At 40.9% G+C, this 16277-nt stretch overlaps 1 protein-coding gene across 3 annotated transcripts; it reads left to right on the top strand.

The window, feature by feature from the left end:
* The first annotated feature begins 107 nt into the window (after positions 1-107).
* Positions 108-12496, top strand: LOC112559171 (zeta-sarcoglycan-like). 3 transcript variants are annotated; one of them, XM_025230174.1, is made up of 8 exons: positions 108-133; positions 4818-5043; positions 6211-6312; positions 6621-6708; positions 7187-7306; positions 7631-7697; positions 7917-8040; positions 8628-12496. In XM_025230174.1, exons 2-8 carry the CDS (start codon positions 4864-4866, stop codon positions 8802-8804), a joined length of 858 nt encoding a protein of 285 aa, XP_025085959.1. In that variant the 5' UTR covers positions 108-133; positions 4818-4863; the 3' UTR covers positions 8805-12496. The 3 variants fall into 3 exon arrangements, with proteins under 3 accessions (XP_025085959.1, XP_025085958.1, XP_025085960.1); XM_025230173.1 differs by lacking the exon at positions 108-133 and adding an exon at positions 227-1209; XM_025230175.1 differs by lacking the exon at positions 108-133 and adding an exon at positions 3151-3233.
* Positions 12497-16277: the final 3781 nt, after the last annotated feature.

Below are 16277 nucleotides of genomic sequence, written 5' to 3'. Positions count from 1 at the left end.
GTCTGCCAAGACCAACGCTTGCGAAGTTCTCCTCTGTGTCTCGGCGAGCCAAAACAAAGAATGTGACTAAACCCGGCCGGAAGCTTTGTCGTCTCATGCCTAGTACACTGTTAGCGGCGCTCGTTGATAGCAGGTGCGAATCGTAGCGGATAATTAACGGATGGGTTTTGGCGGCTGAAATTTACAGATTAAGTTTATATCGCCTTTATCTACTGATATGTGCAAAAAACGCAAACCATTCAGTTGGTCGTTATATAATGTGTGCATCCATGCAAGAAGCGGTCTGTAGGGCGGTATGCACGTGCAAAATCCCATCAGATGGAGGGAGAGGGGGTAGGGTCGTTGAAAAAAACGCACACAATAAAGTGAACGCGTTCACACGGGGCATTATTGCTGGAGGACTGTGTGGAATATTGCAGATTCGATTATAACCTGTTCGTGTAAATACGTGACATGCATGACCATGAGACAGAAACTATATAGTCCTGTCTGGTACCTAGCATTACAACGTGAAATGTTAGGTGACCTCGCACATTTCAAGTCAAGAAATCTTTATCAATCCTTCAAGGTTCCGATAGCACATTCGTGGAAACAATGTTTTCCTTGAGACTTGAGTTCACCAGCGATCGTCTGCCTTGCAGTTCTCCTCCCTGCGCGTTGTCAGGGCGCCTCCCCGTCGTACCTCCCAGCCTACGTCTGTAGACCCTATCTTCCCTTCGCAGTGCTTTGTGGGAGTACCCTCCGCGCACCTCTCGTCTCCCAGCGCGTGCATGGTGCAGGTGGATGCCGGGGCCAAGAGGGGGTATATATAACGGAGGGCAGACTGCGCTTTGATTGTGCGGCTAATGTTCCCCAGAGAAAGATCGCAAGGCTGCTGCTGCAGCTGCTGGCGTTATCAAACAACTTACTTCGTAGATCTTCGTAGTGTACAAGGCGTGAGGACAGTTGGCACCAGCTAATCCAACCTCTTCCCCATCTTGAGGTTTCACTGACTGGCTGGTGTGCACAGCGCTTGTTATTATTCCAACCTTCAGCTTTCTCCTTCGACGTGGTTGTGTACACAATGGCCACTGCTTTCTAAAGGCCGAAGTTGAAGGCGTTGGAAATTCTCCTGGAGTTCGTACTGATTCTTGGCAGTGACAGCGGAAATGCACCACCTGTACTTGGCGTAGTGGCAGTCTACTGCAGCGCCTCTCTACAGACACAAAGGTGCGAACAAATCTACTTGCTCTTTGTTGTTCGTTCACCTGTACGCGCCGTGTACGTGTGTGTGTGTGAGACAATAGCTCGTTGTGTAGACATTGCTCTCTCACAGGTACCTTTGCCCCTACACTCGCCCAACACACACGCACCCAACACACCACTCGCGTTGTGCAGCTTTGTGCAGGCTTGTTCACCAAGACAGTGATGGCCAACACCATGATGCACGTGAGGCCCTCTTGTCCCTGCCACTTGCTCCCTCTTTCACTTCATGCAGCACGCGAATGCAGGCTTCGTCTGCCGCTGCCTCTCGCCAGGACCTCCACAATCGGTACCTGTGGACCGGCATAGATGGTCGTCAGCTGGCAGCAGTCAAAAGAAGAATAACATGACTGATAGATGGTCGTCAGCAGACAGACGTCAAGGGAGGAATAAGATAGTTGATAGAAGGTCGTCAGGGAAAAAATAACATTGGGGATCGTGTCCATGTTTGCACTGTGTTGTCACAGTACACAGTGTGGATCCACTTACTACATGTAGGTGTGTAGGTCCGCTGTGTTGTCACAGTACACAGTGTGGATCCACTTACTACATGTAGGTGTGTAGGTCCGCTGTGTTGTCACAGTACACAGTGTGGATCCACTTACTACATGTAGGTGTGTAGGTCCGCCATTTTCTTCCCAGAATGGTCATTGTAATGTTTGTTTTGCTGTGCACACTGCTTTGTGTGGTGTGCTAGCTTGATATTAATTATTGACAAGCTACAGGTTGATGTTTTTTTAGAGTAAGCTGTTACCACAATGCTGTATGTCAGGCTATATACTCTGCTTGTCTGCACAATATTCGATCTGTCCAATTTTGTTTTTTTGGGGTGGAGGTATGCTGATTTTTTTTAAAAAGCACCTTGGACTGGCTGGTCTGCTGGGAAAAAATGTATACAGGTAGTCCTCGACTTATGACGTTGATCCGTTTTTACGCGGCGTCGTAAACAGAATTTCGACATAAGTCGGATCATACAGTACCAGGGCTTCTGCTAAGGCTAAATTCTTTGGGGTCCCAGGGACCCCTTCTTCAGATTTTTAAGGGGTCCCTGTTCTTAGCCCACATTTGAATGGGACCCCATTGACGAAATTTGAAGGGGTCCTCCAAACTTTTAATGCGTACTGTACGCAATTTTTTGCGTAAGCAGAAGCCCTGAGTACTGTACCATAATAACAGTGCAATAAACACTTAGCCTATCCAAACACCTATCCTAACACAGTACCCAACATAATTATCAATAAACATAAGTACAGTAAAATATTGTGCAGTGCGGTACGTTTAATAATGAAATACTGTACTGTAAGTGCTGTAACAGTAATAAACAGTGTACAACGCTAAACCTCGTAAGTCGGAATGAGCGTCGTATCCACGAAACGACATAACTCGAGACCGTCGTAACCTGAGGACTACCTGTATATATAAACTGATGCACAGTGAACCTATATAAACTGATATGTTGGCAGCCACTAGAGGGAAAAGTCTCATGGAATGGAAGGGGGTGGGGGCTATTTTCTTTGCCTGGTTTCTTTATGGGGCTGTGGAAAGTGTTGAGACATTCTCAAGGTTTCAGTATTCTCATTGCACTAAGTTGTGTGGTGTACACCATCTGTACATAGAGAGCTGTAAGGCAGATTACACCACTTCACAGTTTCAAAGAATTTCAGACTGCCAGGAGACCTGTTTAGCAGTTCATGAGAAAAATCATCTGCTGTGTGCTTTCACACTGTTAACAGCCCACAGTGTTTGCCAGAGCAGACAGGAGTTTCTTATTGACAAATTCTAACAAGGGAGCACTATGATATGCACTGGTGCTGGCCAACAAAAGGGCCTTTGCCGATGCATGAGGCAGCGCTAAAACTGTCAACCAATAAGTCTGATTAGTCATCCAAGTAAGGTTATGATGAAAGTGATCCACAACTGCCTTACACCAGAAGAGTTGTCAGCTGACGAGCACGTCAGCTGGAACACCACTGAACAAATCCTGCAGCATGGCAAGGATCTGTACCATAACTATATACTAGTATATATATATTAAGAAGGCTTTTGATTGAGCATGGCATGAGGGGCTCTGGAATGTGTTGTGGATATTCAACATGTAGGAAGGCTTTGTATGAAGCAGCAAGGTGCTGTGGAGTAGAGTATGGCACAAAGGGCAATGGAATGTGTCGTGGACATGGAATGTGTTCAACATGTAGGAAGGCTTTGTACAAAACATCAAGGCACTGTATGATGGCTCCAGGAGCTCAGTGTTCTTGAACAAGCAGGCGGGTAAGCTCTTTCCTATGATGGTGGGTGTGTGCCAGGGATGTACCATCACACCTCTGTGTCCATCAGATGGAGGCAGCTCAATAACCATTGCTTTGCCAACAACATTAACCTAGTGGGAGGAGGGGGCCAGCAACAGCATGTTACACTCATTGATAAGCTCGCCATCAGCATGTGTGCATACAGGATGGAAATCAGCTCAGACAAGAGGAAACATGGTGAACACTATTTAAGCTAGTAAAGCAGAGATTGTAGATACAAAGTGCAGCTAGGGGAAGAGAAGTGCTTCAAATATCTGTATGTGGCCATCACCAAAGAGGTTAGCTGCACAGTGGACGTCCATCTCAGGATTATGGCAGCTGTGATGGCCAGACTCAACAAGATATGGGACAGCAGAAGTGTCAGCTTCTGCACCATATTCAGGCTTTACAAGTCTTGACAAGTCTCTCCTGTCTCCATCATGATGTATGACAAGTCTTTCATGTCCCCATCAAGCTGTACAACTTGACAAGTCTTTACAAGTCTTCACAAGTCTCTCATGTCCCATCATGCCGTATGACAAAAAAATCTGTCAGGTCCCCATCATACTGTAGGGCTGCTTGACATGGACACCACTCGAGTAATGAATCCAGGTGTTGGAAACAAAGTGCTACAGGAGACTCCTTTGGATCTCATACAGCAAACACAAGATGAATGACATCATGTGCATTGTAGTCACTTCCCTGGTCAGGCCCACGTGCCTTTGCTTGCTACTATCAACTGACAAGCGGCTTGGTTTGGGCATATCATCTGACATGACACCTTGCTGAGGACGATCTTCCAAGGTTACATCAAGGGTGGTCAATGCCGTGGCAAGCAAAGAAAAGCTGTTTGATGAACATGAAGAAGTGGATTGGCTGTCCACTGAGGGACCTTTTCACGCGGATGCTAGACCTTCCCCGCTGGCATGAGTTCACCTCTGCTGCATCACATTATGTCTCTCCAATGCCTGGTACCTCCCCAGTGACGGGAACTTCCCCAATGACTGGTACCTTCAGTACCAGTTAGGGAATGAAAAGAAGCTAGCAAATATTTGCAAACAGGATTAACAAAAATGTGAATGACATTTATTGAGCAAAGACATATTGATGTTAAAATGCACTGTGAAATTTTAGACATTCTGTATCTGTCACCTTTGTGTTCAGTTTTGTGGGTAAAAGTATTAAGTATGCACAGTCGTTTACACATCATCACAAATTATTTGTGTAATAGGTTTGCTGGCTTTCTATAGTTATTTACACATTAAGTATCACAAACTATTTGTTTTCCAGGTTGCTGTATTTCTACAGCTGTTGACTGAGGAACTGACGGTGAAGAATGGATGGAGAGGCTTCCACAACGGGCTTGACCACAGACCTGACCCTACAACCCCAGCCTGTTGGTATTTATGGCTGGCGAAAAAGATGTCTCTATGGCTTTGTGCTATTTCTTATGCTTGTCATCATCATTAACCTGGCACTCACTATCTGGATCCTCAGAGTCCTCAGCTTTTCTGTAGTGAGTCACCTTCAATTCACTTATTTATGACAAATAGCAAATTTAAAATATTGAAATGAAATTGTCAGAGTACTTTCAGAAATATTTTTCACATAACAATTTCAAAAGCATCAAGTGAATGGTTAAAGAGTTTGCAGCTTTACCTAGATACAACAGAGCATATCATGGTAGCCATGGGGGTAGGGAGGTTGTCACTCAAGCACATTCAGTTTGAATCTCCGAGACTGAAAGTTGGCAGTTTCCTTCAGCATTTTGACCTCAAGATGGTAGCATCAGGAGTGGAGTTGTGCAATGTCAACAAATGTCATGAAATTCTTTTTGCAAAAGAATGATAACAGATTCACTCAGAGATGCAAGATTTAATGAGGACTGCACTTGAGTCAGTAAGTGAACAAGTTGATAATACATATTTTGAACCAGTCATTTTGAGATAAAAGATGAATCATGCTCTTGATGACCCATTTTAACAGACAGATATAAATTTAAATAAATCCATGACCTGATCCTGGATGATCACTACATTTTGATCAAGACTGTCTGTGAAACATTGCACATTTTTCAGGAAGAGGTTTCCCGGCCCTGTCCTCAAGATAATATCCTCATTGAAATTCCTGGTGGAATTTGCCTGATCACCTTTAAAGTCTTTTGGGTACAGTGTGATGTGGTGCTGAACACTTTGTGGACCATTTGGTGATCATGAGTAAAATGTGACACCACCATTATAATTCTGAGATTAAGGATGTACATAAAAGCCTGAATCCATTTGCTGAGTGGGCAGGAAAGGTTTTCTAGTCTCATCCTAGGGTGAACCCTAAACTGGCAGAACGTATACTGACTCTGAATCCTGTTACCTGAAGCCCCAGGCACCTGCACAGCACCCATGCTGAATTAGTCTTGTTCCAATCTCCAAAATAGGATGGAATATATATATATGGCGCAACGGTTAGCACCTGTCACCAATGCAGTGAGGGTTGGCTGTCCTGGGTTCAGCTCTCAACTTAGGCACACTGTTCTTTCTCTGCATGTAGCATCTGTGTACAGGGCTGGCTGCCTTACCGTGATATAGCCTTAGCTGCTGACTCGGCATAAAAAACTATTCCTGCCACCCCCATCTGTTCTTAATTATGTGGAATCTGAAGAAAATTTCTCTGCTTCTTTTATTTTTAGGATGGCATGGGAAAACTGAGGATTGTTCCCAAAGGCATTCGCTTAGAAGGGGAGGCAGAATTTTTACACCCATTGTATGTTCAAGATGTACGAACTGAAGAAGTAAGTTGAATGCCATAGGGTGACTCAAAATTCACAAGAGATTTTGTAATTGTTGTAGCTGTTACAATTTAACTTTCTGTTACAGACTCACAGAATTTATGTTCTGGAAATAAAAACAAAATCAAAACTTTAAAAGCAGAAAAAACTTTTACTTTTTAATTCATTATCCTTAGCTACTATTGTGTGGCATTGGCTCATGTAACCTTTATTTTATAAACTTGTTTGTGGTGTGGCTGTAAGTACATTTGGTGTAAGTACTTTTGTAATATTAACTGGGTAACTTATTGCTGTTTTGACTTATGTAACAGGGCCAGGTTATGTACCTCGAGTCAGCAGAGAATATCAAACTCCAAGCACGAAGCCACTATAATAACACTGGGGGCTCCCTCCTGCTGGGTGAGAATGCTCTTACATGAAGCATCTTTGCATGATGAGGGTGATAGATGAATTGTTACCAACTTGTACACAGCATGAAGTACATGGGCGATATGATAGATGTTTCTTTACCTAGAAAGGTAGATGGGCAAGTTCTACACAGGCCAAGTATTCCTTGTTCTTATGGCAGATGAATGCACAGTAAAAGTTACAAATAAGATTTTGTATATAAAGTCTGCTTTACTCATAAAAGTATCACTTTATGCGCTATAGTAAAAACTTACAAGCTTACCTATGGAGACATAAAACTTGAGCAAACATGAGAGCAATGCAACAGGACTAGATTAGAAGCCACATAAGATTTGGAGCAAAAGTAAAAAGATATGTGATCTTTTTGATGACATGAAATATAAATAGGCACATGTATATGGTGATTTTCCTGATTATGTGAAATGTAACTTGTGGACATTTTTTCAGTCACTGTCTGTGGTCTTTTCAGGTAACAATAAACTAATGGCTTCTTGTGATGAGTTTGAGATTGTGAATGGGCAAGGTCAAACACGCCTGTCAATCAAAGAAGATATAATAACACTGGGTATGACTGACCTGCACTATCTAGGTATGTTTTCCAGAAATTGCTTTATACAATACCAAGAAGTGATCTACTGTAGTGAGGTATTGTTTAATATCAAGAAGTGATCTTTTTGCATGAATGATTTTTTTCAAAATATTGTTGGAAGGTCAAGACATTTTAGCTTTGTGCTGACTGATTCACCTCAACAGCTTTTCACCTATTGGCTCAGATATGCTTCTTTTCATCCTTACCCAAGAAATGGTAGAATGACTAATGTAATCAGAAATAAATATTTTACATCAAAAGTACAATGAAAGTCATTGTATCATATTTATGGTAACAGTTCTTTGTAAATATTTTATTATTTAGGCAGAGCAGTTTTTGAAGGTTCTGTGCAGACACCTACCATCAAAGCACCTTTAGCTGGACCTCTCAAGTAAGCTCCCAAGCTGTTTCAGATAATTTTATCAGTGGTGCTTGTAAATGCTAGTAGAAGCAAGGCCTAACTTGTGACTGTTAATGATCTAATAAACTTTTACAGTGTCTACAGTTTATTTTTAAACAGGAGCTTTCTATTCTGATGCTGTGTACAATGTAATATGCTTAACACACTACCTGTATGTGTTTGTGCATGCATGCTTGCACACATGTACAGAATGACATCCGATGGCAGCAAAGTTGAAATAGCAGGAGTTGGCGGGGTGTCGCTGGTGGCAAAAGGTGGAGATATTACTCTAAACAGTGCTGACAATGTGCACATACAGTCTACTGAGGGATCTGTAAGTACTGTTCTAAGCATGGTCTGTAGTGCAAACATCTACTGTACTGAAAATTCATGAGTTTAGGGCAGCTAAGTCAGGATATGTAGTAGATGAAAAACAAAACACTGCAAGAACTTGACTGATAGCACAGCTGACTTTAAGGAGCTAGAAGTTTTGATGAAAATTCTACTTGGAAACTTCCATCCTCTTCCACACAATCACAAAGAAACAGACGATTGATGATAGAGGTTTTAGAAGCTGTGACCATCTGGCTAGTAATTTTGTTGGTATGTGTAAAGAACACTCTGGTTGCAACATGACATCACTCTCACAGTACACCTTAGGTAAGGGTCAGGATCAGTTCATTATTATAGTTATTTTCTGGTCGTAAAATGTGCAGTTTTTGTGTGAAGAGACAGCTTCTTAAAGGATTAGTTGGGGGCAAATTGGAAGAGTATTTAGGAGACTAGTTTATGGAGTGAATTTTTACCTAGGCCTTATAACAACAAAAAATTGCACCAAATAGTCCTTTAAGAATAGGGTCATTTTTGAATAAATAATCCTACAGACAAATAATCCTAATCTTTACTGTCATGTGTTTGCAGATATTTCTAGATTCCAAGAATATTTTCATGAAGAACATCATGGTCAGTGAACCTAATGCTAATGGTCAAAGCTATGGGGATATATACCAGCTGTGCATGTGCACCAATGGACGGATTTTCCTGGGAGCACCAAGTGATAACTGTCATGCCACCAAAGATATCTGTGGCAACAAATAGACATTGTACAGTATAGAGCATTTATACAAGTATTAAATGACTCAAAAGACACAATTTGAGGACTGCATGATAAATGGGTGCTCAAGACAGTTTCTGTAGCTGTCAAAAGACAGTTGACTCAAAATGTTCTAACAACTGTTTATTCAAGGATTTGCTGAAGGTTAGTTTGATACTTGACATTTGTGAAACATGCAGATAATATATTAAGTTTGATTGTGAACACAGTCACAAGAAGCTGGTGTTTTGATCATGGATATGTGGCATTGTAGGAATTGGGACTGAAAGGCATGCTACAAAAATCAGCATCTAGCCATGGAGGGTGACCACAACAGGGGATTTTGTTGACAGTTTTGAATGATATTAATGACAGTAACCTCTTGAATAGTGTGGAATGGTTTATAAACAACTGTGCAAACATTAGATAAAAATGGAATATTATAGTAAACTACTGGGCAGGACAAGGAGGATAGACAGCAGGGAGTAGTGCCTTGTACTATAGTGCCACATTAAGGGTTAAATTTTCAAGTGAAAACCTTAGTGCTGCTACTATGCAAGATGGTAAGCTCATTATTTGTCACTGTTTCATGCTATGCACACTTACCTAGCCTTTCTCCTTTAGTTTTAAAAAATGTCTACTATGTAGTATGTATGCATAAACGTAACAACATTTGTTGATTGGCTACAGTGGACCTGCATGCAAGTGCACACACACCCACACCCACACCAAGAATGTGTACACAAACATGCTACTTTTGGTGATCACAAACACATACCAGCCAGCACACACTTTTCTCAACAGTTAAAAATCTGTCTGCAGCCCAGCACACACCTTTTTGCTGATCTGCATCATAGATGCCCATGGATTTGACTAATAATATTAAATGCCTTAAAATATTGCACTAATGATGCCACTGGTGCTGTGTATATTATACTGTTGACATCACTGCTGACACGGTTCAAAAATAAATTATTACTTCTCAACATGTTTTGCAGTAGAGAAAATGTTGCCAAAATTCAGCCAATATACACTGAATGGTTGAAAACAGTAAAATTAATACACACAATTTATGCAAAATAGTGCTTCTTATCTTTCACAAACTTAATGTACATGCTCTGGCAAAATACAGGGTAACGAATCCTATCATTTTAAGCTGATATTTTATAAAATAATTGTTTAAAGCTGGCATTTACATATGCTCAGTAACCTTCAAATCCAATCGGCTCTCTGTGTATAGACCAACATTTTAAAGTGTTTGCTTGCATGCACAGTATTCCTCATCCTATAAAATTGTTGTAGATAAGCACAAGCAAAGATAGCTCCAGTAGCACCCCAACAACAGCAGCCAAGATCCATGATACATTCTAGACAAAGGTGACCATCATAAGGCTGAGGATGGATCTCTCCAGATCCAAGCGTCATATGAGCAAACTTCCATATTGAAGTCCTCAGAACATTCTCAGCGGCAGTGACCCACCTTCTGCAGGACTGACCTAACAGAATGTAAGAGTAGAGACATAGCCCACAGATACACTTATGAATGAAAACATCTTGGAATCTCTGCAGCATTTCCAGAAAACTGCAGACTTTGTCAGGCACTCTGGGGTTCTTGCTGAAGTATTTAAAAAAAATAAACTAATCTGTGGCTAGAGACTACACAAATGACTTTATCTGAAAGCCAGTGTCAGTGTGTCTGGAATTAAGATCAGCAGTGACAATGGCAAAGTCATGGTTAACATCAACAACAGCAAAGCAAAGATTTACATATGCTAAATGATTCACCTCAGCAGCTTTTAATCCGTTGAGTGAAATATAAGAATACAGGCATGCAAGACCAAGTGCCTGAGGAGGCTGCTCCAGATCTTTTACATGGTGTGCAAAATCAAACACTTTGTATAGCTGCCATCCTTATAGGACACTAGACACCCTTTCTTCACAAGCTTGTCTGGTTTGGCCATGTCAACAAATATGTCTACAAACACCCTCCAGGCTATCTTGGAGTGGCTAAGGTGGACAAGAGAAGAACAGGATAACAAACATAAATCAGTGGACTGGTTGGTTCATGCAGGAGCTGCTGGCCACCAGTCCAGAAGAATAACAGGTTGACAAAGAAAGGAATGGACAACTTGTTTCATTGAAATACTACTGGCCACCACTCCAAAGGCATAAGTGGCAAGCTTTTTCAGTTGCTGCATCTATCCAGCTGTTCCCTACCCACCACCCCTTAAAGCAGTACTGAGGGACCAGGGTATCCACTCATCAGTTGCTACCAGTCATGGGATGGATTCATGTTAAAAAAAAAATTTAAATACAAATTGCGACCACTGACAGAAGATTATGCTAAATATGCAAAGAAAAATAAAAATGTACAAAATATATTCCTATCCAGTCATTAATGTCATTAGAAAAGCCTTGCTTATCAAATATTTTGTAAATCTCAAATCTCCTATTATCTTCACTCAAAAAAGGAGGGGCTGGAAGATTTTCTTGTGTTTTGAAGAGATACCAGAATATCTTCACTAAATGGTGAGTGGCAACAAAACAAAACATAAACATAAATAACTTGATTCATTTAAATATCCTTCTTCAAGAAATTTCCACTTTAATGCTGTACCTCTCTACAGGTAAAATCTGCAGGAAGATGTTATAAAGCAGAAATGTCAAACATCACACATGGAGAGATAGGGGATTACAATTTTTCTCCCCCATCTTCTTTCCTTCCCTCCTGTCACTTTGACAAAGACTTTCAGTAGCTAGTGACATTGCTACAAACTGTGACATAAAGACACATGAACACACACCAGGGTGAAGGCTGATGCTGAAACCATCCTTTATGCTATGAAAATAAATTTCAATATCATAAGACAACACTGTCAATGTATGTAGAGGTTAATTTGAAATTTTTCATCTTTAATAATATATATATAAATAACAAAGCATGATTAAGGAGTGAAATTCAATATCAATTCTTCTCTATAGCAAAACAGAGAATTCAAAAGTTGCTTATGGCTACAGCACACAAGAGACCTGTTATTGCTACTCCACTGGGTGCGTAAGTCAGCTGCGTGTAGACAGCCCCTGTTGGTTTTCAAACAAACGAGTGGACTAGTTGTTCCATGTAGGAGCCGCACATCAATGCTCAAGACAGGCTTAAGTGCTGGGCCTAGTCAGCTGCTGCACCAACATTCACAAGCACTTCCCCATTTGTCGACTGGTGCCAGTCAAGAGAGTATTATGCACGTTCCATCAACATATACTTTTGCCCCCCAATTTTGTTTCCTAAACTGAGTAATGACCAAAGAAAGAACAAAGAAATATGTAACCTTGCCATAAATTGTGAAAACACACTGCACTATCAAAATAAGACTGGTACCAAACAAGTGATGAGATTATAGCATCATCAGGATTATGAGTATAATGATTTAGTCCTTGCATGCCTGTCTTGTTAATGCTATATACCGAGTTGGCAATGTGTGTCAGAGAATGTTTATGATGGTCAACCATTCAATAGCATTGACTCCAGACAAAATCTGCTCCCTGTATCTTAAACACATGAGTTTGTGGCAGGTTTTTAAAGATCTGATTGTGTACCTTACTAACATTAAGAAAGAATCCATTGTGATTTTTGACTGGTCATAGCATCTATGTGTGAACTCATTATTTTTTAACATTCCAAATATTTCCCTTGACATCTCACACCAAGATAAAGAATCAACCCCCTCCCCAAAACAGAAAATCATGTCGGACCAACAAGAGCCTCTTGTGATAAACATAATACTAAAGAAATTTTTTTCATAATTTCAACAAATATAATAAATATTTAATTACACTAATATTGCCTCTGACACAGACTACATCCACAAATGCTTTTGGATACTGATGTCCTTGCCTAGGACTAATGGTACATTAACACAGTGTAGTAACTACTACAGACAGCATGACCAGAAGACATGCACACAATTATTTTACATGGAAGCCATAGGGATAACCTATTAACTACTGCACTTACAAGTGCAATAAAAAAATGCACCAGTGCTGCATATGACGGATGTATATAGGTGGACTGCTGTCTGTCTGCTGAGACCAACATTTAGCCTCTTGCAAAGTTCTTCGCTGTTAGTCTTGGCGAGCCTAAACAATGAATGTGACTAAACCAGAAGCTTTGTATACACGAGCCTCGTTCTAGTAGTTAACTGGAAAATATCATCAGCACGCAGTCCAGTAATACAAGTTCATGTGCATAACAAATTCCATTCCTATAAAGAACTTGCTTTTTAAGCTGAAGCTTAAAGCATATGCTGTAACTGAGAGTTACACAAATGGGACAGGCTTGTTCAGTCACTCTACTATATAATGCTGCACATAAAGAGTTCCAAAAATAATGTGAACAATTTTAGCCACTATGTACATTGCAATAAGAGATGATTACATTAAAAAAAAATACTGGCAGGAAGACTTTGAGTTCAAATGCTTATGTGTGAAATGCCACACTGTATCTAGATTTGCACACAACTGCACATCCTGATGCTACATGTTTACATTGTACAGGCTTCAGGTCATGGGAAAGATGGGACCACATGTTAATTAAGACTTATCTGTAAACCAACATGATGTTTTTGGCCATTTTACTGTACACAGTATTCTGTGTATTTAAGTATCTTGAGAAGGCAAAAATGTTATTTACCCAGAAATACATAGCATCTTGCACTCAGACCAGTTGCACAACATGTTCTAAGACCTCAAGTGGTTCTAAAAAAGCAAATTTAGTCATTTAGATGTGTTCTACCTTCATTTAGGAATGTCTTTAAAACTGTTCGATCTCTTCTAAACTTAAAAACAGCTTGGAGCTGTCCTAAATTAGCTTAAGCACTTTTAACATGGATGCAGGCCCGTTGTGCGGGCCTCATCTAAAGTCACTTTTTTCCTCAGAGATCTCGTTTTATTTGACAGCACGCTGCATACACAGCGAGAATGTGATACTTGTTTACAAGTGTACAAGCAAAGATGAGACCCTATAATGAAATGAAATCATTATAAATTGTTTCAAATAGATTTCAATAAACTGATTTCACTAGAATTATTGAAGGATCACAATGACTACAGTAAAACCTCCCTATTAAGACTGGCTAAAATCCATCAAAATTAGGTAGTAACTAAGACGGGTGTTAACGGTTATCAACCAGTCAGCTTTCATTTTATGAATCAACTTTAAATGCCTATATGAACTCAAGTTCATTTATTTAGATATTGAAAATAAAGCTGTAAAAACATATATTCTAGTGATTTTCTTTGTCCTGTTTGCTTGGTCAGGCTTATTCTGCCATTACTGTGCTTGACTGAAGATTTATAGAGGAACTCTCTAGGTGAGAGCAACTGATCAATATACACGTGCAGGTGAAAGGGATATTTTAAGGTTTTATTTTATTTTTTTTTTTTTGCACTGGTTTATATTAGTGTCAGGTATGGAGTTGTGTTGTTAATGAACTGCATTTAATGAACCGTGTAATAGAGATATTTTCGTTTTTTTGCATTAGATTATATGAGTTTTGGAGCTGTGTGCCATTAATAAACTGCCTTTAATGTACTGGCCCGGGGAATAGTGATATATAATTTTACTTCATCTTCGTTTGCATCAGGCAATATGAGAGTTTGGTTTTGATTAGTTGAAAGAGATTTTGTGACATGGAGAAGTGTTATTTGTGATTGGCTGTTTTGAGTAATTTTTTTTTTTGGGTGAGAGATGAGAGGAAGCTCAACTCTATACCTCCCGGTCAAGTGTGTAGAGAGGGGGGATGGGGAAGGTTGACACTTGCTGTTGACCTGTTTTTCGAGGAAAGCGTGAGCCACGAGTTCAGAAAACCCCGCGTGCGGATCGGGCAGTGTTCACACCTGGTCTAGGGTGACTGTGGTGGGTATTTAAGCCGACCGCCAGCGGCCAGTGTTATCGCCTGTCACCAATACAGTGAAGGTTGGCTGCCCAGAGTTCATTTCTCGTCTCGGGCACGCTGTTCTTTATCTGCACGTGGCATCTGTTTACAGGGCTGGCTGCTTGCCGTGATATAGCCATAGTTGCTGGCAAGGTGGAAGCACTTTCCTACTAAAACAACAACAACAACAACCAGTGTGCGGCTGTTTTAACTTTGTGGATTTGTTTCACTGCTTCTGCTGCTGCGGATTTTCACTGAGCCGCTGCTGCTGTTTTGGGGGATTGCTACCTCAGCCGAACTGCTGCTTCTGGCAGCAGCCTTACGGCAGTTTGCTGAAGGTTCTACGCCGTTCTGCTGCTGTGAGCGGGGAACAAGCGCTGAGCGGAAGAAAGGTTGCCGGGGAAATAACAATCGAGCCGGCGATAGGGCGGAACGCATCCCATCAGAGCTACCGAGAGTGTTGAGCTCCACCTTCGTCCCTATCAGCGACGACAACCCACCGACTACGGGGAGGGCCTTCGCTGTCTTCTTTAAATCCGTGCAGCGAGTGGAGGATAGACACGCCCGTGTGCACCGCACCGATACGGCCGGGGGACCTCTGACGCAGGGCATACACGTGGGCTATCGGGGACACCGACGTTTCCACTGGTGTCGGCATGACCTCAAGTAAGACTTTCCTTTTAAGTTCCACTAATAGAGGGGAGGGGTTTCGTACCCCCATTATTACTCTCCACCTTCATCTATAGAGTGAGGAAGACTATTGATATATAAATATTTTTTGTGGTGCTGCTTAGCACCAATGAGCACATGGACTTTCTTGTGTATTAGAAAAGTGCTCTACGGAACTTATAATGTCTAGAAATTGAAAGATTTTGGTAGCCATTGTCGAATTAAGTTTGCAGTTTTAGAAACTGCTGAAGACCAGGTTGTGTGCGGTCTTAGTTTCTGCATTAATTTTGGGTGTGCTATTGTGAGTTTGACATTGTTCGTGTGCTTGTAGAAGTGTTAATGGCTTAAAAAATTAACTGCTTGATCTTGAAATTTATTGTATTGCAAATTACTCTTGAAGTTTTCTTGTGTGTTAAGTATTCGGACGTCCCAAACTGGAGTGATCTTGAGTTTTGATTTTAGTAAGAGTGTTACTCTACAGGAAAGCTATGCTGCATATTTATTTTTGTAACATGATTTCTGCAAAAGTTGCAAAAGAGTACAAACAGTTTATAAACACATGACTTCTGCAAAAGGTCATTAATAAAGTGCAATCAAATTAGGTGAAGTGGTTTAAAAAAATTTTTGCAAAAGAATTTCTACCATCTAGGAAGTGGATGAACAGTGTCATTGTAGCGTTCATCTCTTGGTTTAGCTAAATTGGCCTGTCATGTGGTGATCTATTACATTTTGCTGCATTCATATCCCACTGTACTCTGTGCTTGCCACATTGGCCACACATGCAACTTTGTTACATAGTACTGAGCTTGACAAGTAAACAATCTATGCAGCAGTTGTGCATGAAAAGTTTTCCATTTGCTGGGTTTTTTTTCATGTAAG

This window comes from Pomacea canaliculata, linkage group LG3, assembly GCF_003073045.1.
Source record: "Pomacea canaliculata isolate SZHN2017 linkage group LG3, ASM307304v1, whole genome shotgun sequence".
In the NCBI taxonomy this organism is placed as follows: Eukaryota; Metazoa; Mollusca; class Gastropoda; order Architaenioglossa; family Ampullariidae; genus Pomacea; species Pomacea canaliculata.
Note: the sequence above shows the minus strand (reverse complement) of the source record. Positions and strands in the feature narration are given on the sequence as shown.

Bases quoted from the DNA above. Each gene is read 5' to 3' on its own strand.
- LOC112559171 (XM_025230174.1), top strand. From the start codon at position 4,864: ATGGATGGAGAGGCTTCCACAACGGGCTTGACCACAGACCTGACCCTA. The intron at 6,313-6,620 runs GTAAGTTGAATG...CTTATGTAACAG, and splicing joins AAGATGTACGAACTGAAGAA to GGCCAGGTTATGTACCTCGA. The intron at 7,307-7,630 runs GTATGTTTTCCA...TTTATTATTTAG, and splicing joins GACTGACCTGCACTATCTAG to GCAGAGCAGTTTTTGAAGGT.